The 15,265-nt window shown below is 35.7% G+C and overlaps 1 protein-coding gene across 1 annotated transcript; it reads left to right on the top strand.

Moving 5' to 3' along the window:
• Positions 1-7,729: 7,729 nt before the first annotated feature.
• LOC118053599 (pectinesterase 31) lies at positions 7,730-13,481 on the top strand. Its single transcript, XM_035064912.2, has 6 exons — positions 7,730-8,110; positions 8,202-8,306; positions 9,196-9,273; positions 9,832-10,019; positions 12,452-12,625; positions 12,990-13,481. Exons 1-6 carry the CDS (start codon positions 7,868-7,870, stop codon positions 13,150-13,152), a joined length of 951 nt encoding a protein of 316 aa, XP_034920803.1. The 5' UTR covers positions 7,730-7,867; the 3' UTR covers positions 13,153-13,481.
• Positions 13,482-15,265: the final 1,784 nt, after the last annotated feature.

Below are 15,265 nucleotides of genomic sequence, written 5' to 3'. Positions count from 1 at the left end.
CCTAACAATCTAGTATTCATGGTGTTAAAAGAACATACCTGCGCGAAAGTGCATCAGCTACGATGTTCTCTTTCCTTTTGCTTATACTTGATTACGTAAGGAAAAGTTTCAATGAATTCAACCCATTTTGCATGCCTCCTATTCAACTTACCTTGTCCTTTTAGATGTTTCAAGGACTCATGATCCGAATGGACTACGAACTCTTTTGGCCACAAGTAATGTTGTCATGTCTCAAGTGCTCTTACCAAAGCATAGAGTTCTTTGTCGTAAGTGGGATAGTTCAAGGTCGCTCCATTTAACTTCTCACTGAAATACGCAATAGGTCTCCAATCCTGCATCAAAATAGCTCCTATTCCTATTCCAGACGCATCACATTCTATTTCAAATGCTTTCATAAAGTCAGGAAAAGCCAAAACAGGTGCAGAACATAATTTGTCTTTCAAAAGAATAAAAGCCAACTCTTGTTCCTCCCCCCATCTAAACCCAACTGACTTTTTAACAACTTCATTCAAGGGCGCAGCTATTGTGCTGAAATCATTCACAAAACGCCTGTAAAAACTAGCAAGCCCATGAAAACTCCTTACCTCACTTACTGATTTGGGTGTAGGCCAATCCCGGATGGCCTTAACTTTCTCCTCATCCATCTCAATACCCTGTTGTGCAGTTACAACATAGCTAAGAAACACAATTTTCTCCATGCAAAAGGCACACTTTTTAAGATTAGCATATAATTTCTCATTACGCAACACATTACGCAAATGATCAAGATGCTTAGTTAAGTTCTTGCTATATATCAAAATGTCATCAAAATACACAACCACAATCTTACCTATGAATGCACGCAACACATGATTCATTAAACGCATAAACGTACTAGGTGCATTTGTAAGTCCAAACAACATTACTAACCATTCATACAAACCATGCTTAGTCTTAAATGTTGTTTTCCACTCATCACCTTCTTTCATCCTAATTTGATGGTACCCGCTTTTTAAGTCAATTTTAGAAAAAATATAGGATCCATGTAACTCATCTAACATGTCATCAAGCCTAGGAATGAGATGTCTATACTTTATCATTATGTTGTTGATGGCTCAGCAATCAACACACATCCTCCATGTTCCATCCTTTTTTGGCACAAGTAGCACGGGTACAGCACACGGGCTCATACTCTCACGAATGTAGCCCTTTTCCATCAGCTCATCAACTTGCCTTTGAAGCTCCTTTTTCTCCTCGGGTTTGCTTCTATAAGCTGGTCGGTTAGGAATTGAAGCTCCGGGTACGAAATCAATCTGATGCTCTATCCCCCTCAATAATGGTAATCCGCTATGAGTATCGTCGGGAAACACATCATCAAACTCCTGCAACAAAGAAATAGCAACACTAGGCACAATATGATCAAGATCATTAGTATTAAAGTAAGCCTCTTTGTACACAAGTAAAATCATTGGCTTGTTTGTGAAAAATACAAATCTGACCTCACCCTCTTTAGCATAAAAATTGGGTTGTTTCTTTAGTTTTTCCACACAATCCTCATCACACTTACTGACTTTCTTCACTCCTCTTGTCTTACCTCCACTCTCGGCCATATTTGGGTGTTTTTGAGTTGTGGTCGAATGGTTTGATTTGTTTGGAGTGTTGGCCGAATATTTGCTTGTGTTTGGATGGGTGGCCGAATGGGTTGTGGAGGTTTGGGTTCTAACCGAATCTGATGTTCTTCTCTCCCCTTGTTCCTCACCTTAATTTTCTCTCCCCATCGCCTCATGCTCATTTTTTAGCTTTATTTGATCATCATACACCTGTTTGGGTGTAAGAGATACAAGAGTGATGGTTTTACCATCTTTTACAATGGTATATCTATTTTTAACCCCATCATGAATTGCCTCCCTATCATATTGCCATGGTCTCCCCAACAAGATGTGACTTGCTTGCATTGGTACCACGTCGCACAGAACTTCATCAACATATTTCCCAATAAAAAATGGAACCACAACCTGTTTAGTCACTTTCACTTCACCACTATCATTCAGCCATTGCAATCTATATGGTTTAGCATGCTTAGCAGTACACAAATTTAGTTTAATAACAAGGGTGGCACTACAAATATTAACACAGCTTCCATTATCTATAATTAAACCACACACCTTGCTTTGCACATAACAACGCGTATGGAAGATGTTCTCCCTTTGTTCATAAGTATCATCTTCCTTGACCTGAACCTGAAGCGTTCGCCTTATAACCAAGGACTCCTCAATCGGTAATGCTAACTCATCCCCATCACTATCCTCCAATGGTGGCATGCCTTCACAATCATAACTGTCACTTTCAGATTCCACATCACCATTATCTCTAATCATCATGATTCTCTTGTTTGGACACTCTGAAGCATAATGTCCATGTCCCTGACACCTGAAACATTTAACATCACGAGTACGTTTAGGTTGAGTTTCATATTTATCTTTGGCATCAGTAGGGACATCAACTTTAGCCTTTGGTGGTTCGATTCTAGACGGACCAAAGGATCTTGGCCGGATAGTACCCTCTCTCTTTAGATTCGGCTTCCAAGATGATGACGAACCCGAATTAAACGCTGGCCGAGCATGCCCCTTCCTAAGTTGTCTCTTTACCTTCGTCGCCATGTGAACCATGTCCTCTAGCTCCACATAGTGTTGTAGCTCAACCATATTAGCAATGTCCCGATTCAACCCATTAAGAAATCTAGCCATGGTGGCTTCTCTATCCTCAACAACATTAGCCCGAATCATTGTTATCTCCATCTCTTTGTGATATTCATCTATTGTCTTATAACCTTGATTCAGACCTTGGAGCTTCAGATATAAGTCTCTGTAATAGTGGTTTGGCACAAATCATCTCCTTATTAAGACTTTCATCTCCCCCCAAGTCTGAATGGGTCGCTCTCCATTCCTCTTTTTACTGATCACAATCTGATCCCACCAAATCAACGCACACTCCGTAAACTCAATTATCACCAATTTCACCTTTTTCTATTCAGAATAGCTATGACAATCAAAAATCCAATCTACCTTTTTCTCCCACTCCAAATAAGCCTCGAGATCGTTTTTACCTTGAAAGGTAGGAATTTTCAGTTTAATGGTGTCCAAGTCCCCATCCATATCTTCATAAGTGCTCATGCCACGAAAATTCACATTCCTCTTAGCCCTGTTCGGTCCAGACCTGATTCCTTGGGCAACTGATGCAAAATCATAGTCATCTTCACCCCTATCTGCGTTTTCATCAACAAACTCTTCAAAATCAGATCTGACATTCCGTGCCGCCATACGGACCGTATTTCCCCAGCGATCAGCCCCACTATTCTGTTGCTTTATCGAATTCACCTCATCTTTCAGATCCTTGTACGTCCTAGACAACAGCTCAAGTTGCTGGCCTATAGATCGCAATTGGAAAGCTACGTCAACGTTTTGTGTCGCTGATTCGTTGTTTTCAGACATTCTTTGAATCTGCAAAATTTGGTCAGTAGCACAAATATATCCTCACACCTCTCGTGTATCACATAAAACAAAAATCCAGGCTTTTCACTCTATTAAGCTCTCTACGCCTTTTACCTCACAACTTGCTTTTTTTTTTTGTTCTTTAGGAACTGAAATCAACAAATCAAAGTCAGTAGCTTTTGCGGCGCACTCTAATTATAATTTTCAAACTCAAGAATCAAAAAAATATACTAAAAACAAAGCAAAACGAAACTACGATTACGATTTTGCGAGTAGCAATGCAAATTCGTGCGAATTATGGACGACACAAAGACACAAAATAAAACAAAAGCGAATATTAGCGAAACAATTACTTGACTCCTAGATAACCCAAATATAAGAGAAATTAAAAGATTCAGACAAATCTAAACAGTATAGATCATGTTCTCAAATTTGACGCAAATCTATCCTATTATGCAATTTTTACGTAACAGAATTGAAACTCAGACCAAGCGATCTCCAAATGACTTCAAATTCAATATTTAGTAATAAAATACTATGAAAACACCAAAAATCAATTTATAGGTCGCTCTCTTACATTTAGGTACCCAAACCCCTTGTATGATCAGTTTGCGACAAAATTGAACCTCCAATTAAAACCTCCAAAAACAGATATCAAAATAATCCCAAATTTAATATGTGGTGCGATCGCATACCCAGTACTCGGAATATGAAGTTTCAATAGATTCCAAGGTGTTTTACCTAGGGTTCACTAAGAGTAATGTTTCTGCGGCAGAATTAAAACTCGAATTCAAACCTCAAGCAAATATTATTAGAATAAGCCCAACTTTGATATATGATGCAATTCCACCCCCAATAGACTGAATATGAAGTTTAAATTAATTCCGAGGTGGTTTGCTTATGGTTCACCAAGATTTGTGTTTCTGCGGCAAAAATTGAATGATCCTTCAAATTTCAACTAATAACTCTTTTCTCTATTTCTTTCTGTATTTGTTTTCTTTTTAATAAGCTGATATGATTAGAGACAATAATCAAAAGAAATATAAATTTTTTTTTTTGCTTAGATGACGCAGACTCGAAGAACAAGAAGATGGACACAAACACTAAAAAACTTAAGAGAACACTAAAGAAAAAAAAACGAAAATAACAAAATGATATGACCTTGTTTCGGAGCCTAGTTCTGATACCAACTAATGCGAACCTCGTGATCACGTGGTCACGCAACCCACAATCAAGATTGAGATCTGATCCTAGAAAGCCGAAAGAGGTCTAATAAGAGTGTGACACAATGGAAACCTGCCCCAAGGCATCAACACTTTTGGAATGAGTAGAAGGATGCCACGAATCTAGTTAATCTTCGATAAGTCAAATTCAGTTCGTTCAAGAACTGAAGAATGCAAGAATCACTCTCACACGTTAAAACTGAAAAATTCATAATAATATTCATCAAAGCTGCCGAAATTTTGGCCTACATGAGTTTAAATAGTTCTTGAAAAGTTAACCCTAATGGACCCCTTATGTGGACTTATATGAGGTCCACTCAAAACTGGCCCAAAACCCTAAACTGAAAATCCCATAACTTAATCCAAACAAGCTTTGGATCCTAGCTTAAAATAAAGTATTAATTAAGCCCAAATAAGCCTTGGGTTGTAGCTAACAAAATAAAATAAAGCCCCTAATATTAAATCCATGTTCTGCCATTAGAAGAAGAGAATGAACTAAAATAGTACATAACTTATTGAAGACTTATTTATAGCCTTCCATGTAGCCCCTTAATCCTAGAAACAAAAGGAAAAGGTAGCCACCATGTTGTTTCCAAGTTGTAGTAGGATTCTTTTGTTTCCTTTACTGTCCTCATCTCATGACCCAAATAAGGTTGTATTGGACCCCTCTTGCACATGGATAAGATGTACTAGGATCTCCTCTTGATACTCCAATGGACCTTCCAATTCTAACTTGGTGGAAACCTTTAAAACCAATGCATACAATGCGTCTTTCAATGTCTTTGTCTTGGACCGAGTCATTGGTCCATTTGGAACATGTAATGGGTCTTTGCTGGTGTTTCTGGGTTGGTCCGCATCACATACCAGTCAAACACTTTTTCAACCTTCTGAATCCATTCTAAGTATTTCTCGGGTGAACTACTTCCTCTAAACCATGGAATTTTAAGTTTGAGTCCATTAGGAGGATTATAATTCTGCCTTCTTGGTTTGATCCTATCGTTGGCCTCATCATCCCCATTTGGATCTTTGTCAGCTTCTATAATATCATTTCGTGGCACCCTAAGTGCTTGCCTCTGTTGGGGTTGCAAATTATTTATTTGCATCATTTGCATAAGGGTATTCAACTGTTCATGAATTCCAGTCATTCCCGAATCTCAACATGAGATCGTTGTAAGCCCATAACCTGTGCCTGTTCCAAACTTAACTCTCTTGGCAAATCTTTTTTTTTTTTTTTATCTCCAACCATAATCAAGTTTATCAACCTCAATTCCAACAAACCTTTCTTTTTTTCTTCTTGTTTTTTTTTTTTTTGGCTCTTGCCGTAGATCGCAACTAATGCTCTGATACCAAATGATGTGCCGTGAATGATTCAAAAATCGGCAACAATGATTCTAATGAAAATAGATGAAGGATGGGTTTGGTTGTGTTGTCTTTTTTTTTTTTTTTGTATTTAGGCTGGATTATAGTGATTTTAAGGTAAATAAGATGGAGGATAGACTAGAATGATACTTTGATAAGTTGATTTGGACGTAATAAAGATCAATATAGGATTTTTACGCTACACTCTTTGTGATTGAAGAGTGATAAGTCAGGTAGGTTTTTTCACAAAATCAATTTGGAAGAACAACTCTTAATTCTCTTAATTAAGTTTCAAATCTTGGCCAAAAGTGTTTATTACATATTCTGATACTATATTTATAATTGGAACATCCCTCCAAAGTTAGGAAAATTCAACATGACAGAAGTTAAGCCTAAAAACTAGGCTTTTAATACAGTAACTAGACAAATTTAACCAACACGCGTTTTTTTTTAACCTTTTTAAAACATAAGCAGACCAAATTTAAAATAGCTATAACTTTTTACCCAAAAGTCTAATGCAATCATGGTTGGACAATCTAGAAAGATCACGTTTTGAACTTGAATTCACCTAAATAAGTCTTGTTATCACATGCAATGGATGACTTCAAATTTGGGTTCAAATTCATCTAATGTTCTTATCATAAATAGTATCAATTCCTTCACTTATTTGCATTATCAATCTAAGTTCAAGTAGCCCAGCATCAAAAGAACCATTAAGAGCTTTTTCCATTTTCAAGTTTCAATTGTAGGCAAATAAGCACCCTTGAATCAATTTCAAACTGATTACTAATTTTTAACTCCGACACAGCTTCAATAATTCCAATTTGATTCATTAAGGCCCGTTGTAGTTGTTTTGCTCTCGCTCTTGTCATTGGACCATCTAAATCCTCTTGCATATTATATTTTAGCTTTATGAGATCGATTATAATTCACATGATGCATATCAAAAGGCATAATGAACGAACAAGGAAACAAAATTCAATCACAGTTGCAGAAGCAAATGCAAAAGCAGAATAAACAAACAGGGAAATAAAATTCAATCACAGTTGTAGAAGCAAAAATAATTAACAATGAGAAAAGAAAAGAACATCGATCAAGTCATAGAAAAGAAAAAAAATAGAGAAAGTGAGATACATACCTGTGGGTGTGAGAATAGGAAAGAATCGATGACACTGTTATATTAAAGAGCTGCAAGTTCAAAACAAATAGCGATTAAAGATGTTTCAATTTGAAATAGAGAATATGTCACTGTTATAGAAAAAGGAGAGCGAAAGAAAAAAGAAACAAGTAACAACAGCTCATTTAACCTTATTCTCAAATTTGAAAAACGATCAAGAATTCAAGAGTTTTCTGCTCCTCTACACTTCTTTGCAACTGAAATGGATTTGAATATTTCTTGAATTAAGTTTGAAATTAATCAGGTTTCCTGGACTGTGTTCGTTTCTTTCAATTGAGAATTCTTCTCGTTTTGGCCTTTTAACTTTAAAAGGCTAAAACGACATTGTTTCAATCATGAATATATAAAATAAAGCTGGATCTTAGCTGGGTTTACCCGGGTCACTGGTCGACCAGTCAAGCCGGATTTCAAAACTATAATTGGTAATGTTTTTATTTTATTTTATTCACAACTGTTTTTTTTTTTTTTTTTAAATCCGACCCACTGCTTCGTGGAGGCCAAGGATAGACCAAAAACTAAAACTAAAAAAGTACTCGAACAAACGAACAAATCCCAATATTCTATTAATTCCTTTTCTTTCCTCAAATCGATCTCATCGCCATTTCACATACAGAAAGAGACTTCTATAGGATTAATCAATGGATAGTCGAGTGGTGACGGTGGCACAAGACGGGAGTGGAGACTTTACGACGGTGCAGGAAGCAGTAGATGCGGTGCCACTCTGCAACACGTGTAGAACTGTGATTCGTGTGCCACCTGGGGTTTATAGGCAGCCCGTGTACGTGCCGAAGACCAAGAATCTCATAACTCTTGCGGGTTTAAGACCTGAAGACACTATCTTGACTTGGAACAACACTTCTGCCAACATTGATCATCACCAGGTGCGCCTATTTTCTGTGATTTCTAGCTTGCTCATCTGGGTTTTTGACACGTGTGTTTGGAGGTACTTGATGATGGGATTTTGGGCTGCAGGCTTCGAGGGTCATTGGAACTGGGACGTTTGGGTGTGGGACTGTGATAGTGGAAGGAGAGGATTTTATTGCTGAGAATATCACTTTTGAAAACTCTTCTCCTGAGGTAAGGTGAACTAATCTTTGTGCTTAACAAGGTAGCTTCCTTTTTTGTTGTCAATTTTGTGGTGGCTTTGTGATAGAAGAAGATTTTTTGGTTCTTATTGTGTTTGATGTGTTGGGAATTTTTGTTTTTATACCAGTAAGTATGGTAAATTCTGTTACGAATTCGATTTTGTAAAGTTCCCACACAAAAAGAAGCCAGAGGTGAATAACAGGAATACTGGAATGTAGGAATAGAAAGTTAGCTAATGGATGTATTTCTTAAGGAACAGTAGGCGTGATGAGCAACTCTCATAACAACCTTCTCATTGTAATTCATTCAATTCATTCATCATGATGATTACTCAATCTGTTACAATACCAAACTAAATACAACATCCATTTCTTCTAGAGGGAATTGCTCTGTTTTCCTTGTTGGCCACTCTTGGCTACATAAACTGAAAGATAGCAAAACAGCTTAATCAAAATGCAGCGTGGGAAGTGATTGAAATGGTGTGCACAGGTGATTAAATGAGACGCATTGTTTCACACAACGTTCCCTTTGCTTTTAAATTTTCCAACGGTGATCTCCTGCAAACCCTCCTCCATCCTTAGCTGAGTTAGGTTGTGACAAATTCATTGGTGTGATGTGTATTTTGATTTTTGTTCATTATTCATTTGTTTTGTTGAAAAAATGAATTTTTTTTCTTCTGTGCATATTTTGAAATTGAAGTTTGAATTGTATGAGCATTGGGTGTGAATATGGTACTTTAGAATTCTTTTCTTTTAGCCATTGGTTGTGTCAAAAAGTATGATTTGAGGTGTTTTCTATGTTGTTGAAAAAGAAACATTTTGAATTGTTTAATAAATGATTTGAAGCTATTGATCTGTGTTTTTTATATACTTGTATCCAGGGTTCAGGCCAAGCTGTGGCAATTAGGGTGACTGCTGATCGGTGCGCATTCTATAATTGCCGGTTCCTTGGGTGGCAGGTATATTAACTGTCGCATTTGGTGTGTTTCATGGATCATTTACTTCATCATTCATGTTTATTTACAACATAGATTATTAAGAATTTCATTTATCCTCCAAACAAGTTAATTTTATAGGATGGTAAATACAGTGACATTGGATAATTATCTCTATTGGTAAACTGCACTTCATATGAAAACTTAATGAGAGGGGAATGCCAATTATAATACTACATCGTTAATCAAAATTGCTTGTGCACATATTTACTAGTCATTGATAAATTGCGGGCATGTTGTTTGAGCCATGCTGTAATTAGAAAACATCATGAATTGGTTTGAAACATCTAAGAATGGGCGTGTTCCTATAAGTGGGAAGTAGATAATAAAATGGATGAGCTCACTGTTCTCTTGATTCTCTAGGATTCTGATGGCTAAGGCTAACAATTTGTGAGTCAATAATTGAGCCAGTGTGTATGCTTTGGTATCCTGCAAGTGTATTATTGGGTTTCTGAACTATAGGAGGAGGTATTGTATGTACACAAACCCAAAAGCACCTGATCATGTATTTTCTTATTGTAGGATACTCTCTATTTGCATTATGGGAAGCAGTATTTGAAAGATTGCTACATTGAAGGAAGTGTGGACTTCATCTTTGGGAACAGCACTGCTCTCTTGGAACATTGTCACATTCACTGCAAGTCAGCAGGTTTTATAACTGCTCAAAGCAGAAAATCTTCTCAGGAGTCAACTGGTTATGTCTTTTTGAGGTGTGTTTTTTATTGGCTTTCACCTTTATTTTCAATTGTTCCTGCCTCCCATTAAGTTCTCAGTCAAGGTTTTTGCAATGTTAGCATCTTTTTTCTGGAAAAGTTAGACAACGTTTTACTGACTCAATAATATTTGTTGCTGTCTGATAGCTTTTTTCAATATGAAACAACATGAATTTGTATGTGATGAAAATGGCTTTTTAAACTCTATCAATTACAAAAACTCTGTACAGGTCCTTGCAGTTTTCATATCTGCTCCCTAACCCAAAGAGAGTAGTTTTGGTGCATTATTGGCATCGAGCTGTAGTCTTTATCCCTATAGTTATTGAGATTTCTATAGCATAATGTTGATAAACATTGCGTCTTATCCAGAGATGAATCATGATCCTAGAATTATAGAGTGGACTCCAAATAGATTAGTTGGAAATTAAATTGTTGATTTCTGTATGTTTACAGAATTGTACAAGGAGCCTCTTGAGGACATTTTAAATATCCTTTGGAGGACAATTTTGAAGTGTCCGGACTTTAAAACCTCCTCATTTTGACATCTTTTAAAACAATCAGGTACCTATAGTTATTAATTGTCAAATTTCCAATGTAGGTTTTGTCTTCCAAAGAGAAAGTTACTTGTCATTCTTCTAGTACTACCAACAACCATGTCAATACCTTTTTCACTCTGGTTGGATGCAATGCAATGCAATGTAATGTAGAGGAAAAAGGAATCTATGCTCAATTTTCTCCCATTACATTGCTTTTTCCCCCCCCCTACCAAACATATCATGTTGTTCTTTGTTTTATATTAAGTTGACCATGTAGTTTATTCCTAAGTAGTATTGCAGCATGTAAGGTAGAAGTTACCTGGTTTTGTTGTATTATGCAGTTAGCATTCATGGTTTTGGTATGTTTCTCCAATTAAATCTATAGTTATGTAACATTCACTACTTATATATGGTGTTTCTATAAGTCCACGTTAACGACATTGTCAATGTTTATTTAGGAGACTATACTTTGTTTTTGATATCCCGCGTTCATTCCAAATATTGGGCTTGAAGTCATAAACTATGTGATTCATTGCTGAAGTAGAATTGTAAATATTTATTCTGTTATTTCTGATTAAAGATGGAAAACGGTTATATATATATATATTGATGCGAACCTTGTGATCACATGGTCGCGCAACCCATAATCAAGATTGAGATCTAATCCCGGAAAGCCGAAATAGGTCTGATATGAGTGTGACACAATGGAAATCTGCCCCAAGGCACCAACACTATTGGAATGAGTAGAATGACGCCACAAAGCCAGTTAATCTTCGATAAGTCAAATTCAATTCGTTCAAGAACTAAAGAATGCAAGAATCACTCTTACACGTTAAAACTGAAGAATTCAGAAGTAATAATCATCAAAGCTGCCAAAATTTTGGTTACATGTGTTTAAATAGTTCTTAAAAGTAACCCTAATGGATTTACCCTTGTGGGCTGAACTGACCCCATACAAAACTGACCAAAAACCCTAGACTGAAAAGCCCATTACCTGATCTAAACAAGCCTTGGACCCTGGTTAAAAACAAAGTTTTAATTAAGCCCATACATGAAAGAAAATAATAAAAATAACTAATTTGTCATAAAATATCACCAGCCCTTCTTTCCTTGTATAGCTAGGATGAATAAGGAATCCTTATAAGAAAAGGATTCTGAAACATTAATGAATCATTGCCACACTTGTAGATTATATTGCAGCTCATTAAAAATCCTTGTGGAACTAAGAAATTTCCAAAACCAGCTGCCACATCCTTGTAGGAAAAGAATTCTAACTAAATAGGAAGTTCACAAGTCAAATGGAAGTAAATAACAAAATTCATAGTCTTTGTTGACTAGTATTGCGGTGTCTTCCCGAACTTCGATTGACTTGAATTTTTAACCCAAGGTAGGCAAACATGTTCGGAGAGTCCACATAAAATATTACCCCGATCCAACGGCTGTATTGAAAATTATGACTGTTGCTGTGAACCTAGACTGTTGTGCATTTTACGCCAAAATTCGAATCTGACCTTACTTGGGTTGTATCACAAGATTGAACTGTATCACAAGGTTGAACCGTATCATATATGAGATGCAAAAATCAGAGTCCTCTGATTTTTCATCACTTTCTTCATTCACTCAGAATATTTGATTTTCAGCCCATGTCATATGACCTTGTGTCTTAGAAACTTGGTTTTATTACTCTATAGTTGCCATCTTATATGAGATAATAGTCCCTGTTACTTTTGCCTACTGAAACCTTGCTGGGACAATTTGCTTATATCAATACCATCACCTTTAATACATTATTCTTGTAGGGTTATGTCTGGCTAGGAGAACATATCTTGGTTCTTTTGGTATTCTTTCTTGTGATGGTTTGTGCTGCTGTAATTAATTATCACTTTCATGCAGATGTGTGATTACTGGTAATGGAGGGACTTCATATATGTACCTTGGACGTCCATGGGGACCCTTTGGAAGAGTGGTCTTTGCATACACATACATGGATCATTGTATCAGACATGTAGGATGGAACAACTGGGGTAAAGCAGAAAATGAGAGAAGTGCTTGCTTTTATGAGTACAGGTATTTTGGTTTAATCATCATGCATCGTTTGACTTTGGCAAATTGCTATTAATTTGAGATTTGACAAATAACGTTAAATAAAATTTTCATCTAATGAACCATTTGCAGATGTTCTCAAGTAAGCCTACTACTGACAAATAACCTTTGGCTTTGCCTGATATTTGATAACTTTTAGTATTCTTGAAGGAAGAATTGCCACCATGTAATAATTAATTTTATTCTCATGCTAAATCTGTCCCAAAAAATAAAAAATAAAAAACCCTTTAATGACCTGCTTCTTTCTGTTTACTTCTTCCAGTGTATGATGCTAGTTAATAGGAAGACATGTTTTTGCATTATGTGACTGCTTTAGTTGAAATTGCAGGTGCTTTGGGCCAGGTAGTTGCCCATCAAAACGAGTGACATGGTCAAGAGAACTGATAGATGAAGAGGCAGATCAATTTCTGATGCATTGTTTCATTGACCCGGATCCAGAAAGGCCTTGGCTATGCCAAAGAATGGCCTTGAGCATTCCATACTCCGCATAGGAAAACTATAAGCTTCAACAATAAGAAAGAACAAACAGTGTAGAATGAAGCTAGCTCCCAGAAAATAATGAAGAATGGAGGTTATCAATACTTACATGCACGACTAGTTAATGTGTAAAAGGTATGCAGGCTTTGTCACCCATAGCACAATGCTTTTCTTCGGAAGAGTGGTTCTAAAACAATAATACAATCTTTGCCTAGATTTCAAATATTTGCTTTCTTCTGTTGTTTAATAAGCTTGGCTTGTATGATTTGATAATTATGCCATGTTCCGTGTTGATGTATCGAGTATTTTGTTATTAGAGCAAATCGTGAGTCGTTTTGGAACTTTTGAGGAGCAAGAGCATTGCACAATTTCGCAGTGTTAGATATTAAAGAAAACTATTAACAGTTGCTCTTTTCTTTTTTCTCGAACCATTCCCAATTTTCCTCTACATGCAAAATGGGAAATCATTACCTTGTGTAAAATTCAAGAGACAAATACAAGACGTCTTGGATCCCCGTGTTGGATTGGATGAGTGGGATGTGCTTATGCACACGTGGACAATTGTTACTAGCCATACTATATAACCAGTAACTTAAACAAAAAGGTTCTTTATCTTCTCGAAAGATATAACCAAAATTAAAGGAAAAGAAGAAAAGGACTTCAATTAGCTGTTTGTAGAGGTGGGTTCCCCACTATGAATGTGAGTTGAGTTTTGTAATGTATGGTGTTTTTGTAAAAGTGTTCAAAAAGTATTAAAAAAATGTTTTTTTTTTATTTTTTGATATTACTTGACGTTAAATTGAAAGATTTTTGTATGTAAAATAAATAAAAATTAGATCTATGTAAATGAAAAACAATTATATATAGGACTTTAATCAAACAATCTTTTCCTCTATAGTTGAGAAAAAAAATAGAAGTTCTCTAAAACCATAAAAAAGTATTAAAAATAGTTTTAAAATTATAAAAATATATTTAAAAAACTTCAATTTAATTACAATATAAAATGAAAGAGATAGAGGTTTTACTATAGCTATTTTACTATTCATCATTTTATATATCACTGTGGATTTCAATAGTGATTTTTTTAAAAAAATAATTTGATCTTCAAACGTTTTTTTATATATAATTGAGTCCTTTTGCGCCTAAATTAGCACCTAATTGTATTTTTTTTAGAGGGAGGGCTAAATTAAAATATAAAGTACTTAAGTGAAAAGAGTGGATAAAATAGGTGGTGACTTTGAAATTTATTTGAAAAGTTCATTTTGGTCCCCATCTTTTTTAGATATTAGGTAATTGATCCCTCTCATTTTCAAAAATCTAATTTTGATACCAAACTTTATTTTTCTCTTCTGAAGTCTATTTTTGGTTGAGGAGAGAGGGGGGTCGGATTCTAATATATAGAGAAAAAGTTTTCGTTAGAGATGATTTCCGCCGCTAAAACATTTGATTTTTGTGAAAACTAATTTTATATGATGAGGAGTTAAGATTATGTGTTTTTTTTTTACCTGAAATCACCTAAAAATATATATTTGAGCTCAAAAAGATTTTTTTTATTTCGAGGTGATTATGGGTTTTGGAAAGATTTTTTGTGTTTGTGGAGGACATGGATTGGTTTAACAAGGTTCCAATGGTGTTTTCTAGGTGTTTTTGGTAAAACAAATGAGTTGAAAATGAGTTTTTGGGTTTAAAAAACAAGAACCATGTTTTTTCAGTCTCTATAGTGACCATAATCTGGGGAATTATAAACGACACGTCATCTTTTTTTTTTATTTTTTTTATCAAAGAATAAGTTTAAAGAGAGGTTGGAGAGAAGACATATTGATGACAGAAAATCTAACAGCTATAACTCCACCTTTCATCATTGGATTAGAACAATATTCGGATATGTGGTTCTCCTCCATGTAGTGTACATTTTCACCGAAGGAATCTTCTATATCAATCCCTGTTTAAGAGATATTGCGGGAGGCAAATTTCTGGGAAAATACACTTCTAGACAGTCTTTGTCGCTGACTATTTTCTCCTCCAGCCACCGTTAGATCGAGCTATAATTTGGATATGTTGTTCTTCCTAATTCTGTCTAGATTCTAAACGATGGAGATCAAATACAAACACTCGGTAAAGAAGTTG

The sequence above is a fragment of the Populus alba genome, chromosome 4 (assembly GCF_005239225.2).
Source record: "Populus alba chromosome 4, ASM523922v2, whole genome shotgun sequence".
NCBI lineage: Eukaryota > Viridiplantae > Streptophyta > Magnoliopsida > Malpighiales > Salicaceae > Populus > Populus alba.
This window is presented reverse-complemented; position numbering and strand designations above follow the sequence as displayed.